Here is a 15,696-nt window from a genome sequence, read left to right on the forward strand (position 1 = left end):
ACCTGGCTACTGCGGCAAGAAATAACTGAAAAATGTTTTCAAAAAATTTGAAAAAAATTCAAACTTTAAATGTTAAATTGTTGGAAACAATTTCATTGAAACTAACAACCATGCAGCAACTTTTTATCAGGCCGTGGAATAGGTTTTTGGCTCTTGAGGCTGGACAAAAACCAAAAATTGACAAAAGTTTTATGAAAACTTGAAAAAAATTGCGGATTTCATCAAAAAAAATGCCGAAGACATTCAAATGTTGAAAACTATTCCAATTTTTTGCAAATTTTTACAGTGCCCTATCATCAAACCTTAAAGTAGGTTCCCTGGCCGATGAGGCGGAAAAAATCAAAAGGCAAAAGAACTTGACGAAAAAAAATGCAAAAATTAGTATCATTTTGCGTGTTTGTGTTTGTAGTACCAAAACATATAGTTCATAAAATGGTCATAACCAGTAATTCGGTCTCGCAAAGGACCTTCACCAACTCTTAAAAAGTTCAACTTTTTGGTTCAGCTGCACCACTCTAAGCACTTTGCACTACTAAAGCCCCCTTTGAACCTCCAATGAAACTTAAGGCCCACTGGGCTTTACCTGCTTATCCCATTTTGAAAGATCGAAGTCATGAAAATTGTGTGAAAACATCTTAAGACAGCGCCCCAATACAATTCAAATTCTTTGAAATGCAAAAAATAGGAGCGCTTACCGTGTTTATGTTTGGTGTAGCAATACATATAGCTCTTAAAATGGCCATAAAGAGTAATTCCGTCTTGCAAAAGACCTTTACCAACTTTTACAAACCTCAATTTCAGACGTGTCCAACAAAAAATCCGGAAAAAAGACGAAAAAATTGCAACATTTTGGGCTCAAAAGCTTCTGAAAATGACTGAAAACTTCTCAGTAGCTTCACCACTCTAAGTACTTGAAGAACTACTAAACGCGGCTAAGGGCCTCTAATGAAACTTGATGCCCGCTGAACTTTACCTGTTTATCCTGTTTTGAAATCTCAAAGTCATGAAAAAAGGTGTGAAAACATCTTAAAAATAAAAAAAAGACAGGGCACCAATACAATCCAATTCTTGGATTGTAAAATAGGAGCGCTATAAAAGCCGGCTGAGAAGCTGAGGTGACTAATAATAAGTCCAACGACACACAACCAAATCTAAACAAAAACAAAAATAAATAAATAAAACTATAAATAGAAAAAATTTTAATCAATTATTTAATCAATTAAATTAATTTTATATCTGTAAAAAACGATCAGTTTTAAAGAAAATTTGGATTCAGCTATGACTCACTATTGACTTATGAAGACTTAAAGGAGATTGAGGAAAACAAGAAGTCAGAAACCAAAATTCAATTATTAAAATAGTGTCGTCATTAAAACTGTAAGCTATGAACTCTGTAAGCTATGTAAGCTTTGCACATTCATAAAACTCCTTCATGCCACTAATTTATTGATTGGTTGCTCCTAGCAACTATGTAATAACATAATATCAAACCCTGGAGGAGATTACCTGGCTACTGCGGCAAGAAAAAACTGAAAAATGTTTTCAAGAAACTTTAAATGTTAAATTGTTGGAAACAATTTCATTGAAACTAACAACCATGCAGTAACTTTTTATCAGGCCTTGGAATAGGTTTTTGGCTCTTGAGGCTGGACAAAAACCAAAAATTGACAAAAGTTTTATGAAAACTTGAAAAAAATTGCGGATTTTATCAAAAAAAAAAAATGCCGAAAACCGAGACATTCAAATTTTGAAAACTATTCCATTTTTTTGCAAATCTTTACAGTGCCCTATCATCGAATCTTAAAGTAAATTCCCTGGCCCCTGAGGCGGGGAAAAATCAAAAGGCAAAAGAACTTGATGAAAAAAAATGCATAAATTAGTATCATTTTGCGTGTTTATCTTTCATTACTCAGACTGTACCAACAGAATCAAAACATCAAACGTCAACTAAAATGTTTTAATGTATTCAATACCACAATCTACAAAAACGATGCAATATAGAGCTTTAAAAAAATGCAAAAACAAACATTATATCAATTTTAATACAGCTTTGCATTAAGTGAAACAAAAACTACGTCAAGTGAACTACTAATTTTACCACAACGAAAAATGAGATTCAGAAATCAACATTTATCCCTTTTTCAAACTAAATTTCAAAACTAAATTTCTAAAATCTCTCAACTAAAAACAAATATTATTCAGCTCCTTTGGCCTCTCAATAAGTTCGGGTAGATTCTAACAGCTCAACACTGCGCTCACTTATAAATCAAAATTGAAAGCGCAAATATAAATAGAAGTTATCTAAGCAAGATATTCACACGCTAAATGATGGGTTAGGCGTGTCAGTATTGCCTTTAGAAGTTGCCAAACAAAAATCAAGAAACATAAATTTCCCTTAAAATTTGGTGCTAGAATTTGAAAATTCCAAAGCAAGTTCAAACAAAAAAACAAATGAGAACTACCACACATCCTTGAGTGCAAGAATTATAGAACTTTCTGGTATTCAGAATATTTTATAAGTTGAAAAAACAAAAATGAACGACAAAATTTTTCCCATGACTTGTTATTTTTTTGAATCAATGTTTAAAATCATTCGCAGTCAAATCGACACATTCAGAAGTTTCAAAAACGCTTCCGTGCAGGACTAAAGATTAGTGGTTCTGGCTAGCAAACAGTCAAATTCATAATTCTAATTGTAAACAACTAGATTTAACCAAAAAAAACCTAAAGAAAGAAAAACAAATAGACAGAACAAAAGATCTCCAAAATTTTACAATAAATGGCAAGAAATTTTAGAGCTATGATTAGCTAGTAATCAATAAGGAAACTTAATTTCGATAGTGTCTCATTATTGACTTGTGAAAACTTCAATGAATGAGATTGTGAAGTGCACAACAACAAAAATGTCAGAGCTCTAAAATCATAATTTAAAAAAACCATTAAGTGTTTATTCAAAAAAATATTTGCAATTAACTGAAGCTATTAATAAGTTTCCCTTACTCCGTTATTCTACTAGTCAATCAGACCTTTCATTACACAAAGTGACAAAAGTTTAGTAAAAAACATGTAATCAAAAATGCTACAATTTTACTAAAACAAATGATTTCATAGTAATCCATGCTATAAACTATTAATTGTGAGACATATTCAGGTTCACTTAGGAATCCTAAGTTTTTTCAAGAGTTGTCAGTATGAGGACTCAGAAACAAAACAAAACTTATAAAATCTTAATGAAAACTTTTAGTGTCGAAGTCAACAAAATCATTAATTGCCCGCAGACCTATTCCGACGACATCACACGTTCACTAATTGAACAAATGCATCGCAAAGAGTACATTTTGTTCAAATATCACATGAGAAAAATTTAAACAGAAGTCAGCAGCAGTTAAAAACCGAAAAATGGCTCTAAAACCGGAAAACCTAGATCCAAATGCCAATCTTTATTTTAAGAAATCACACTGGCACAAAAGCCCTGATATGAACTCAGGGTTACTAGAAACCAAACATGGTAAACATAACTGTGCATAAATTAACAAATAAAAATTCAAAAATTTAAAATGTGCTAATTTTCAAAAAGGTTAAAGATGTGTTTAACATTTTTAAAAGGTCAAAAAATTAACAAAAAAGGTTTAAAATGTGAACAAAATTGTTGTTTAAAGTGAAATAATCACAAAAAACCTTAAACATCCATAACTACTCGAAAAAGAAGAAACTTGACGAGAACTCTTTAAAATTTACTCTACGCTTGACGAGATTTCTAGCGATACCACTCAGAACACTCTACGCCAATTATTTTGATCGGTCAAAACTGATTAACAGAAAAACCAGTTGAGCACAGAGTTCCTCCCCCACAGGTGGGGTGGAAAAATCAAAATTTCGTTTTCAATGAACAGCACTGAAATTGTGCTCACGGTTTATAACTCAAACCTTGTTTTGCAGATCAAATTAGACAATAGAAGAGACAGCAGATTAGAGAAGGCTGGTTTTATTGAGTATCGGTAAATTGTTTTGCAATGTGGAAAATGTCCTTGAACAATCTAATTAGATTTTGCGAGTTTTGGAATCCTTCTTTTTTGTATTGAACACTGAGACCAATTCTATCGAATTTTGAAGTCAAATTTGACGTGGCGATATTTTTACAAGTAAGTATTTTTCGTTTTCCACAACCAATACACAAAATGACGACTTTCCACACATTCATGATGAGAGTAGAAAGATAGGAAAACGAGGATACTTTCCATTTCGGAGACGAGCAAAGCAAATGATCACTCGAGAAATTTGAATACATGTTGATAAGCTAACATTAGACGAGAGGGAATATGAGTCAATAAAGATAACAAAGTTGAATGAATTATTTTGAAACAACAAAATTATTTTTATGCACGGCATTGATTTCTTCCTTATCTTCGAATTGAGTTTAAAAGTTTAAAACTTTTCGTGCAAAAGATTTTCAGAGAAAATTCTCACCATCAATGAAACCTGGAAAACTCAAGGTCATTTAAGATACACCCGATCCGACCAATTCAGTAAACTTCGTTTGCGATGAATTAAAAAATGTCTGGATAAAGATTACAAATAAAGTAGAAAGCTAGCACAAGTAGTGTTTCTAAAATTACCTGTTAGAACAGCTGCGTCTTGGGTAAGATGGCCACCTGATGACTCTGCAGCTGTGGGTGTCTTATTATTATTATTATTGTTTCTACTATTCGTTCCTTCACCAATCCCAACACCCCCACCACCACTGTTACTAGTCGAGATCACGCTTCTGTTGTAATTAACAGCCGAATATGATGACGTTGCTGCCGATGTACTCTGTTCCTCCGTGTCCTCTTCTGTTTCTGTCAAGTTCTGATGTTCGTCGGCTGATGAGTACAGCAGACTGTTTCTGTTCTGCCTGCCTCCAGCAGAACTGCTGCTTGTCAGACTTCTACGACGTGGACCAGATAACGGGTACTCTTCGTTACAATCGGCTGTTGATCTGAAAACAACAGGTTGAATGTTTCTCATTCACTCATAAAAATTAATAGTGTCAAGTTTGTAATAATTGAATACATTTTCCCATCATTAAAAGACTTATTCATTCGAACTTCCGTTGGTTGTTTTGCGTGTCTTCTAGAAAAGTAACTTCACTCACTATATACAATATATTGAAATTTTGTTTGAATATACGGCTCATTGCCGCAAAAGTGTCAAAATTTAATAAAACTGAAATTGGAATGAAGAAGAGTGGAATTTTACTCCAGGCGATTTTCTTCCCAATTTATTTTAGCGTGACGAAAATTCAACAACATTAAGCAAATAGACAGCAATTCAAAAACAAGAAGTCACTGCCCGCTTACTTGTAGTTTGTTGAGTTACAAAATTCATATCACAAATTTTGACCTCATCGTTACAAAAGCTTCATCTTTTTCCAGCAGTAAAATATTTTTTACTTCGTACAGATTACGCACCCAAGTTGAAGACTGACAAGTGTGGAATCGTCAATGTCGTTCTTGGAAGTTGACGGTCCTTGGGTAGAATCAACAGAAAATAGGGGAGTGTCTGCTCCAACAGCGGATACCCAGCTGTTGTCTACAGAAGGGTGACTACTGCTGTTGCCACTGAATGAACCTCCTTCTCTAATAGCGTTATTTGGCTGAGTCTGAAAGACCCCAATATTGTTCAATTAGCAGTAAAAATATACCCGGCAGCCTGCCGGAAAATAGCCGCCGTTGATTCCAATAAGCATGATTGGGATTGAAGGAATAGAAGATATTGAAAAAGATTTTTGTACAAAAACATTTTTTAAGTCCGATTTATTTTGATGGTATTTCGTAGTTGAAAATAACGTGATTCTGTTTCTTAGAGACAGGCTACAGGGGCTACTATCAATACTAATAAGCATTAGAGATGGTAACTAAGACTTATAGGAATGACGTTCAAATAGCGGGCATCTAAAATTGGGCTTTATGGGTTTATCCCGTTTCTACTTGTTACTTCAATTTTTTATACTGACGCTGTTCATTTTGAATTGCTTTGCTGAGCAGCTGATGTTCAAAATCACTTTTAGCAAAATGAGAGAAGAGAGAAACTAGCCTAGAGAAGTCAAAAGGATATCACGCAAAATGTTGAAAAAGCGGCAAAATGAGGTAAAGAGAAACATTTTTTTATTCGACGAAGTAAAAAACATAGCAGGACAAGTCCTGACGTACAATTCAAAGAATTTTCATTGACTAAACAGAAAACTAGACCTAGAACGGACTATGACTGGATTGGAAAAACCATTTAGAAAAAAAATCCGATCCAGAAAATTGAAAAAACAGAAAATCAAAGTGAAATTGCCGCATGTGAACAAAAAACCACTAGCGAGAAAGCGAATTTTTGTTCAAACACAGTTTTCTCACTCTACTTTAAATTTAGAGCGAAAAAATTTCACGCCACAAAAGCACTCGCTTTTTCGCTCCACTTCCTGTTTCGGCGTGACCAAAATCACTACTCCAATCTGACTTCAAAAATCATGAAAATGTGTGAACAGATCTTAAAAAAAACATAGCCGGCAGAATTCCGGAAACGACTCGAAGGAAAAAACTAACGCCCCTAACAAACATAAAACTTATTCTACTGATTGACCACAATAACTAAATTAATACTTATCCTACTGAATAACACTTGTCACTTTAAAACAAATAAATGAAAAAGAACAAGGAAAACATAACTGACCAGAAAAGACGATAAAGCACGTGATAAAAATTTTACATTGAGTTGCAAGTTTTTTAAAAAAAAACAACTTTTGGCGAAAACCCATGCAATAGGTTTAGTTTTATTTCGTTGAATCACTGCTATTTGAGACAAAAACCAAACACAATTTTCAAGTAGAATAAACGAAGGTAAAAGAAAGGAAATGAAAAACAAAACCAATATTCTCTGCAAAAAATGGCCACAAATTATGAATCAAATACCATTATGCTGAATTCAAATCATTATTTCAAAAAACTTTTATTACTACATCTGGTCAAGAAACCATCAATCCAAATCATTGTCTATATATAAAAGTAAAAACGAAGAACGAAAAAATGAAAAAAAAGTTAGAGATAAAGAAAAGTTAGTGATATTTATCACTGAAAAGTGCACTAAAATATTCCTAAACAACCTCTAGAAAAACTCCTATCAAAAACTAGAACACTAAAAAGCAGCAAAAAATCAGAAGATTTCAATTAAAATTCCAAAAAAGAACACGAAAATTCGCGGAACTCTTCATAAAAGTTACTCAATTATCTTTAACAAAATGACTCAAAACTAAAATCAAAATCATCAAAACGCATCAAAAACAACTTTTTTGGACTACAGGCATCCCCAAATGCTATAAAAAATTGAAGAACACAAAGAGCATTTAAAAACAACTTGAAAAAAATCATAGACAAAATTGAGCTTCTATTTTTATTTCACGAGAGCACATAGACCCAAAAAACGTTAATTGGAGCGAATATAGTACTGGAAGACTGCTAAAACAATAAGAAAGTCGAATAGGCTGAAAAATTCCTCTAAGTTTAGAAAAAAAAAAGCAAAAAGCGAAAAATTAGGAAACATAATTCAATATTTTTCAGTTTATTGTCATTTTTCTAAACAAAAAAATCTTTTAAAACCTAAGAAAATGTAATCACTTGGTATCTAAAAACTCAGAAACTAACATGCGTCTATTGAAAGCCCATACAAAGCATTATAAGAAAACAAAACGCAAAAAATTGCTAAAATTCAGCAAAATAGCTGAAAAACCAGCAAAATGGTATAAAATTCTTAGTAATGACCAGAAACCATGGAACCACTATTAAAACAACTCTAAGCATCACACAATATCATAATCAGACTTGTAAATAAAAAAATTAACAAAAAAACGGTTTTAAAAAGCCGCATGTGAACAAAAAAAATTCGCACGCTTAGAAAAATTTTTTCACACATCAATTTTTTGCTCTCTCAAAAACAGCGGTATGAACAAAAACCACTCTCTTTTCGCCCCGCTCTTCACTTTTGTTCAGCGCAAAAACCACTCCAATTTTTTTCACTCGTTTCATTTCCCGCTTTAAAAATCACTCCAATAAAATTGATTAAAAAAAGGACTTCTCCAATACTCCTCTTCGAGTCGTAAAAAAGACAGCGCCCCAATACAATTCAAATTCTTTGAATAGTAAAAAAAATAGGAGCGCTATAATAGCTGAGAAGATGAGGGCGGCTATTAAAAACATCAAAAGTTTTTGATATCTGTAAATAACAGTTTATCTGATATTAGCATTGTAACCAGAACTCTAGGACGTTTAATTACAAAGAAAGTTAGCAAATTTCTTCAAGTATGGGCGAAATGATTCAAAATTATAAAGTATTAGGCAAAATTATATGAGCTGAAATTTTGCAGCATTTTAATGACTAAAATAAAACTCCAAGAACATCTTGAGGATGAAATTCTTAAAATTCTTAGAGCAAAACTCTTGAAACTTTTTAAGTTTCTGATAACAGCAGCAAAAATTTCCACTCAAATATTAAAATTATATAGGCGTTCCGCTGAATAATTTACGACAAAAATAAAATTTAATCGTATGATCTCACGGTTGATGGATCAAAATAATATTCCCAGTTAATTACTCAACAAATTTAAGAAAATGAGTAGAGAAAGCTTTCAAACTTGCGCTATATTGACTGCTCTGAATTATCTGGCATTCCTTTTTCAGGGGCAGCTTAACTACTCTCAAATAACCAGCAAACAAATTGATAACCATTAAAAAGCAACAAACTACACAGAGCGCCACACCAATCGGTCGATCCAATTCTTTTGCAGAGAGATATAGAAGTTGTACCATTGAAAGACTCTTGAAAATCCGAATTCATCCTTAAAAATTTTCAGATTTTTAAATTCTCGGAAAAATGAGGGTTAGAGTTCTTAAAAATTTTCAAATGCTCACTTTTTCTTGGTTCGAAATAGGTTTACAGTGAAGAAGGTGATCAACTCCATAAAAATGATTTTAAAAAAGTCAATTTAAATGGAAGTTAGCAAACATAACAAGTGCAGGCTAAAACAAAATATCAGTTATCATTTTTTTTAAAAAAAATATATATCAATCAGGATAAAACAATTTAAAAGTTTACGAATTTTCAAGTGTCATAAGTGTTCTACAGTGGAGTACAACATTTAATTTCAACTTCTAAATTGAACGCCATGGAGCTCAATATTGTTAACAATTAGCATTCGCTCAAATGAACTCTAACCCTATCAAGAATGAATTCGTGACGGCTTCATCTGTAAACACTCTTCGAAAATATCAGTTACTCTTCTAAAAATATCAGTTACTCTTCTAAAAATATCAGTTATCAAATTTTTGTTTAAAAAAACATTCAATTAGGATAAAAGCACCAATTAAAAAATGTACGAAATAACACCATTTTTTTTCAAGTGTCGTAAGTGTTCTACAGTGGGGTACAACATTTAATTTCAACTCATAAATTGAACGACATAGAGCTCAATACTGTTAACAATTAGCATTCACAACCAAATAGGCAGAACTGCAAGAACGGTGCATACAAAGAAAATACGGAACGCACAGGAAATGAAACGGAGCCCAATGGATTAAAAATCTGACTATGACATCCAACAATTGATCTCCAGATACTTTTCAGGGCCACTGGCTCATCGTTAGTGACTACCTCTACAACAGACGGCGCCCCCCTAGGCAGCAAAAAGTATAAAAAGCAAGAAATAAAAACCTTGCTTGCCACAATGAAATTAGACCAATCAGCAACATTATTCAGCAATATTATAAAACATTTTTTACAGAGAGAAAGTTAAATTAATACAAATCTTTGTTATCAAACTTTGATTCGGAATCAAAAGTTTTTGCTCATCAAAAGTTCAAATAAGGGAGTGTTTGTTTTGTTGAAGAATTATAAAACACATAAAATACCGAGAAACATGAGAAGCATGTTATAAGCATGTGATAAGCATGAGAAGCATGTTATAAAAAGCTTTTAAAAACAAGAGGTACTAACCGTAGAGCTTCCCTGGGCAGCAGCAAATAGTTAACGTAGGAGCAAAAAAAAACATCTCAAGTGTCTAAAAAGCCAAATTGAGAAATTGGCTGAAAATTGCAAATAAAATCTGGTAAGTGTTTTAAACGATCAAAAACTCCAAAAGTGGAAAATAGTTTATTGAAATAGGTAAGAACCTTTAGGGCAAAAACACTTGAGAGTCAGAAATAAAACGATTTGAAAATGCTACGTGGAAAAACATGCTTCTCGCATGGCGAAAAAACTCTCATACTTCTTTCCTCTATCTTGTTCAGCAGATTGCATTAAACATTTAAAACACTCAAGTCGTAAAAAGGACAGCGAATAAAAACAAAACAATTGAGAAGCTCACGGTGGCCATAAAAACGGTTAAGTGGTAGGTCGTAAACAACCTTGTTTTTTTAGCCACAACACGGGATTTGTTTAAATTGAAAAGAAAATGCTCCTCAAACTTTGAAGATAACCAAAAAACGTCGGGCGATTTGCTCTCAAACAACCACCGAGCAGTTTTCGACATCGCGGTTCGGGGGGGGGGGGAAGGGGTCAGAGCTCGGGGTTACGGGTGCAATTAGTTGAAGTGGGGCGGAGTAAGTGAGTAGGTTGGGGTTAAGTGGAGGGGACGATAAAGAGTCAGGGTCAAACTCTTAGAACCAACAAGAAAGGGGTGTGGATTGGTTGTGAGCGGTGGACCAAACAGACAGTTTGAAGAGGGTGAACGAGGTCAGCGGTGGTAGTGGGGCGGCTGACTGAGGAGGGCGGTTGAGGGAGGATTGACAATCTTCTAAGACCAGCCAAAACACAAGGATTTTATGTCTCTCCTCAGAATATTCGGAGAAGCGCATATTTAGACTAGCAAGATGTTAGGCGCTACGAGAGCATTTCAGTCACTCAATACCCTCCGGGCTTTACTTGTTATCCTGTTTTTGAGGACCAAAAATTAAAAGCGTCAGGCAAAAAAATTGGTCAGGCAAAAAATCGAATAAAAAAGACCACATGACTAATATAATTGATACAAATTTTGTTTGAGAACAATAAAAAATTAAGCAACAAAGAAAACAAAAAATTGCTTTCAGAACATTTTGAAAACTCGTGCTAGCCTCAAAACAAAGCCAGAGGATTTGAAAGCCTGTTAATGAACTTGATTATATTCAAATCAAGAAACTGAGTCATTCAAAGTCATGAAAACCACTAGCTATCAACTCGAACTATTAATAAGGTTCTTTCATGCTTAATTAGCAACTAATCAGACCTGTCATTGATGATACTAAGTGATAAGACAACGGATAATTTCTGAAAAATCTAAAATTCACTAAAATTTTATGACAAATAATGGCAAAGCCATAAAAAGTTTTAGCTGCCCGTTAATGAATTCAAGCAAAGGCAAATAGGCACAATTAGAACACATGCGTACCGTCTTAAAAACACTGAAGGAGAGAAAGAAAGCTCTAAAAGCAGAAGTCAAATTGACGCACCTGAAAAAAATCCATCTCCAAAAAACTGCCAAATTGTGCAAACATCAGTTTCTCCCTCCACTTTAAAGGTATTTTGAGAAAAGTCACGCCTCAAACCTACTCGATTTTTTGCTCCCTTTACTATTTGAAAGTGACCAAAATCACCACTCTAATTTGACTTCTCACTGGCGTGAAAAGGCCGAACAAAGCGTGAACAGATCATAAAAAAAGACAGCGCACCAATACATTTCAAATTTTTTGAATCGTAAAAAATTTAGGAGCGCAATAATAGCCGCCTGGAATTGCTGACGCGGCTATTAAACAGCTGTTTGAACTCTGAAAAACGATTACTTAATAATTTGAAGAAACTTCGACAGCATATACACGACTCGGATATTAATCGAGACAGGGCATAAAATTACTAACAAGATTCTTTCAAGTACCCAGCTAAAATTCATATAAAAAATTAAGCTATTAAGACGCATAATAGCAATTTATGCAACAAAATATGTTTCACTGTTGAAAATTGATGAAAGCATTGGTACTCAGATATGTACAGTATAGTGACCTTAGCTAAACGCCGTTATTTACTACCTTTATGGATGAAACGTGTGATTCGGGCACAGAATTCAAGGTTAGGCCGAAATAAGTCTGTTTCGCCAAATGAATTGAAGCTGCGATATCAAATACTAGTTATTGTACTCATTGTAAAAAACACTGCATTGCTTAACATTTTTACTCGAATGGAAAACAACCTACAAACGTCCGGCGAATTGCTCTCAAAAGAGTGGCGATCGGTTGTCTTTGTCAGTAGATAGCTGCGTTTTAGGGTGGGGTGACGATGATGGGGGGTGAGTTCGGGGCGGGTGGAGGGTCAAGTGTGCTGGTTACAAGTGCAAAGTGGAGAGGGGGAAGGACTATGGGGAAGTGGTTCGGTACGGGGGAGGAACTGCGTAGAGGAGGCTTCAAAATCTTAAGAACCACCCTTAACATTATTAAACGTCTCTTAAACTCCTTCGCACAATTCGAGACTAGTGGCCCGGAAGTCTCTAGAACTTAATACCCTCCGATTTTTACCTGTTTATCCCGTTTTTGAGGACAAAAAGTCAAAGGATCAGTCGAAAATTTGTTTAAGCTAAAAATCGCATAAACTAAGACAACAGGACTAATATAATTGATTTAAAAATTTCGTTTGAGAGCAATTAAACAATTTGAGAGCATTGAATGTTCTTACTTATCTATACAGACAAAACAACGCTCAAAACAATTGTTCCACGTGAAATGTTACAATAATTTCAAATAAAATTCAAAATTTTTGGGCATCCCACGATATAAAACATGGAAGCCTACCATTGAGAGGCTATAGGTCTGAAGATTCAATTTGTTGATAATATTCGCATTTTCTGTTATATATCAACTTTTATTCACACAATCCTTTTGCCACGGTATCATATATCTGACGATGGAAATAAAGTGTTTTTGTTTTTGTTGTAGGTATTTGGAGTAAAAATTTCTCCAAAAATGGATAAATGAAAAAAATGGAAAAGATGGAAAAATGTTCCAGGTGCCAATCAGCGCTGAATATTGCTAAATCCTCAAACCCAAATGGAAGAATCCTCCAAATTAAAACATTATAGGATTCACGGGCTTCCTACTCAATGAAAATAGATGGGTCCGAATTGACTGGACAAAGAGTTGAAAGTATGTATCCCTGAACAGAGATCCCGCATCAGTTGGGTTGCAATATGTTGAGAAAACAAAAAGACGAAATCGCTGCTAAATTTTATGGTATAAAATTTGACGCAAATTTATATCGGATATGTTCCATTGTTGAGAAGAACCAACCCGCAGCCTGACCATTCAGCGCTTCTTATTCTTCGCAAAAACTATCCAATTTTACTTCTCAAAAATGACTATGCGCTTTGTGGTGCCTGGAACTTTTTCAAAGCACAACTTACGATCGATGTGTCTGTTTATTATGTTCATATTACATCCAATGATTTTCCTGGTATTCATTTACGACAATTGAGCTAACCATCAGCAATAACAAATATCTATTTAAAACAAGCTCTAACCTGATTGTTAGTAGAATAATTTGACGATGACGAGTTTGGATGACTTCTGGAATTTTTGGATTCCAGCCTGGCTTCTGCTTTAAGCTCACGGAGAGAAATGGCCGAGTTCACAAATAACTCTGCTCACAACAGTAAACAACAATAATACGTAATTCCAGCTATTTCATGATAATCGTCGAATAACCATTATTAATTGTGCGTAACAGTAATGGTAGAGCAGGCAACCGCAAGAAATAAACAGCGCGCCAATAACACAAACGTGACACAGTATTTGTTACAAAAGAGCAATTATTTAAAGATTGGTCTGAATTTCTCGACGAATTAATTTAGATCTGCCGACAAATATGGCAATACAAGACCTCTTTCAAATGAGAACCAATTTTTCCGAACGAACGTGAAATATAGGGTTTATAAAAACAGCTAAAATTTTACGGTTAGTCGATAGCTGTATAAACGCAGCTCGCTTTCAAAGGAAACTTCTGTCAAGCGTTCAATAGTAAGTCTAGGAGAGAACTAAGGAGTGAATGAATAATCACTGAAAAGTGAAATTTGAAATGGAAAATGTGTTTGAATATTACTACCCCCAGTTGAGGCTTATAAAACACAATGATCAAGTTACGCAACTCGAATGTATAAGTAAAGTACAAAAGCTTTTATGCTACACGGCAGAACAACTAAGGGCAAATCTACTGCGCAGAGTTGGTGGTGGGTTACTCATGCTAACTCTGAAAATACACCGGGCAACATTCAACAACATTCGAAATTGGTTTCAATCATGGAACTAGAGATACCTTTCTATGCTCAAAAGCAAACAGAACTGCTTATTTACAGCCTCTTTCAAGGTACAGTAGTAAACAAAACGCATACTGTCCCACGGTCTGTGCAAACTTCGTGATCAAATTTAAATATTATATAACAAAACTGCTTTTAGGATTACATATTGAACAACAGATTCAAGACCCAAAAAAAAGAAAACAAAATCAGCGCATGCGTCATCGTTTTGCCAAATCCATTGTCTTCATTCCAGGGATAAATAAAAACAAATATTGTAGAAAAATGGAACCTTTTGCAACTTTTATCACCTCGAGTCCTAAAGCAAATACGGTTGAATGAACAAACGGTGAGTGAAAAAAATGTCCATGAAGAGTATACATTCAATTCAATCTTCGTGTTTTTAAATTAAAATATACAGCTTTGACCTTGGATATAAAGGCGAGCTTGCGCTACTCCAAGCGTTTTAGAAAAAGATACCAGCATTAATGATATGCCGGAGAAAAATCGAAGCATGTACAAAATATAAGAAAGCTTCAAACTGAGAATAGTCAATTCATTCTAATACGACAACCCGTTAACTTTTACTGTATTTCTACAGAACAACCCGAAATACATTTTAAAATCAACAGATTTAGAAAGACAAAAAAAACAACTGAAGATTTATGATATTCATTTATTTTTTGCGGCATCTTAATAGTACTACAACAATAGGTTGAGCGACAACTTTTTGCAAATTTATTGAGTACAATTTGAGAACATCGAATTTGAATATCAACAATCCGGAAAAGTATCAATTCGTGGCGTTTGTCCGGTCCCGTTAGATAGTTCCGAGTAAATTATAACTTTTGCACCGTCTTTCAAAGAGTCTCAGAGAAAGTGATTCGGGTACTTTTGCTTCAATCAACATAGCGGTAACACCAAAGATTCTCAAAAGTTTTTTTTCGAGTTGATATCAAGGTGTTTTCATATTCTTAGTACTTACTTGTATATTCAGAAAAACAATTTAGGGATATCAAATACGTTGGAGAGTCATGTTGGAGAGTCATAAAAAATAACTGATATGAGCATAACGAAATAGTTAGTTGTTCGAAAAATTTTGTTACGAAAAGAATCCATGTAAGCTGGGCCCTTATAAATTTTAACTTATTCTCTTTGAGGGCATCGCTTTTACTGCTTTTTAACTTCAGTACTTCAATTCGATTATTGCAAAAAACACAAGTAGATAAATTTGTAGATTTTAAACAACTGAAATTCTCTTAAAAAGGACTAATTAGCAGAAAACAGATGGATAGTTTCTACATCTAAGGTAAAACTGTTTTAAAAGAAGAAAAAAATGAAATAGAAATTTATTCATACCAAATCATCTC

At 34.0% G+C, this 15,696-nt stretch overlaps 1 protein-coding gene across 1 annotated transcript in view; it reads right to left on the minus strand.

Moving 5' to 3' along the window:
* LOC142336689 (uncharacterized) overlaps positions 1-14,273 on the minus strand; it is a 103,426-nt gene extending 89,153 nt beyond the window's left edge. The window contains exons 1-4 of the mRNA XM_075385601.1: positions 14,270-14,273; positions 13,556-13,674; positions 5,451-5,641; positions 4,617-4,978 (exon numbers count right to left, since the gene is read on the minus strand). Of these exons, the coding sequence (XP_075241716.1) occupies positions 4,617-4,978; positions 5,451-5,641; positions 13,556-13,674; positions 14,270-14,273 (676 nt within the window). The remainder of the gene's footprint in view (positions 1-4,616; positions 4,979-5,450; positions 5,642-13,555; positions 13,675-14,269) is intronic.
* Between the last annotated feature and the right edge of the window lie 1,423 nt (positions 14,274-15,696).

This window comes from Convolutriloba macropyga, chromosome 3 (genome assembly GCF_964194025.1).
Source record: "Convolutriloba macropyga chromosome 3, txConMacr16.3, whole genome shotgun sequence".
Classification (NCBI taxonomy): Eukaryota; Metazoa; Xenacoelomorpha; order Acoela; family Convolutidae; genus Convolutriloba; species Convolutriloba macropyga.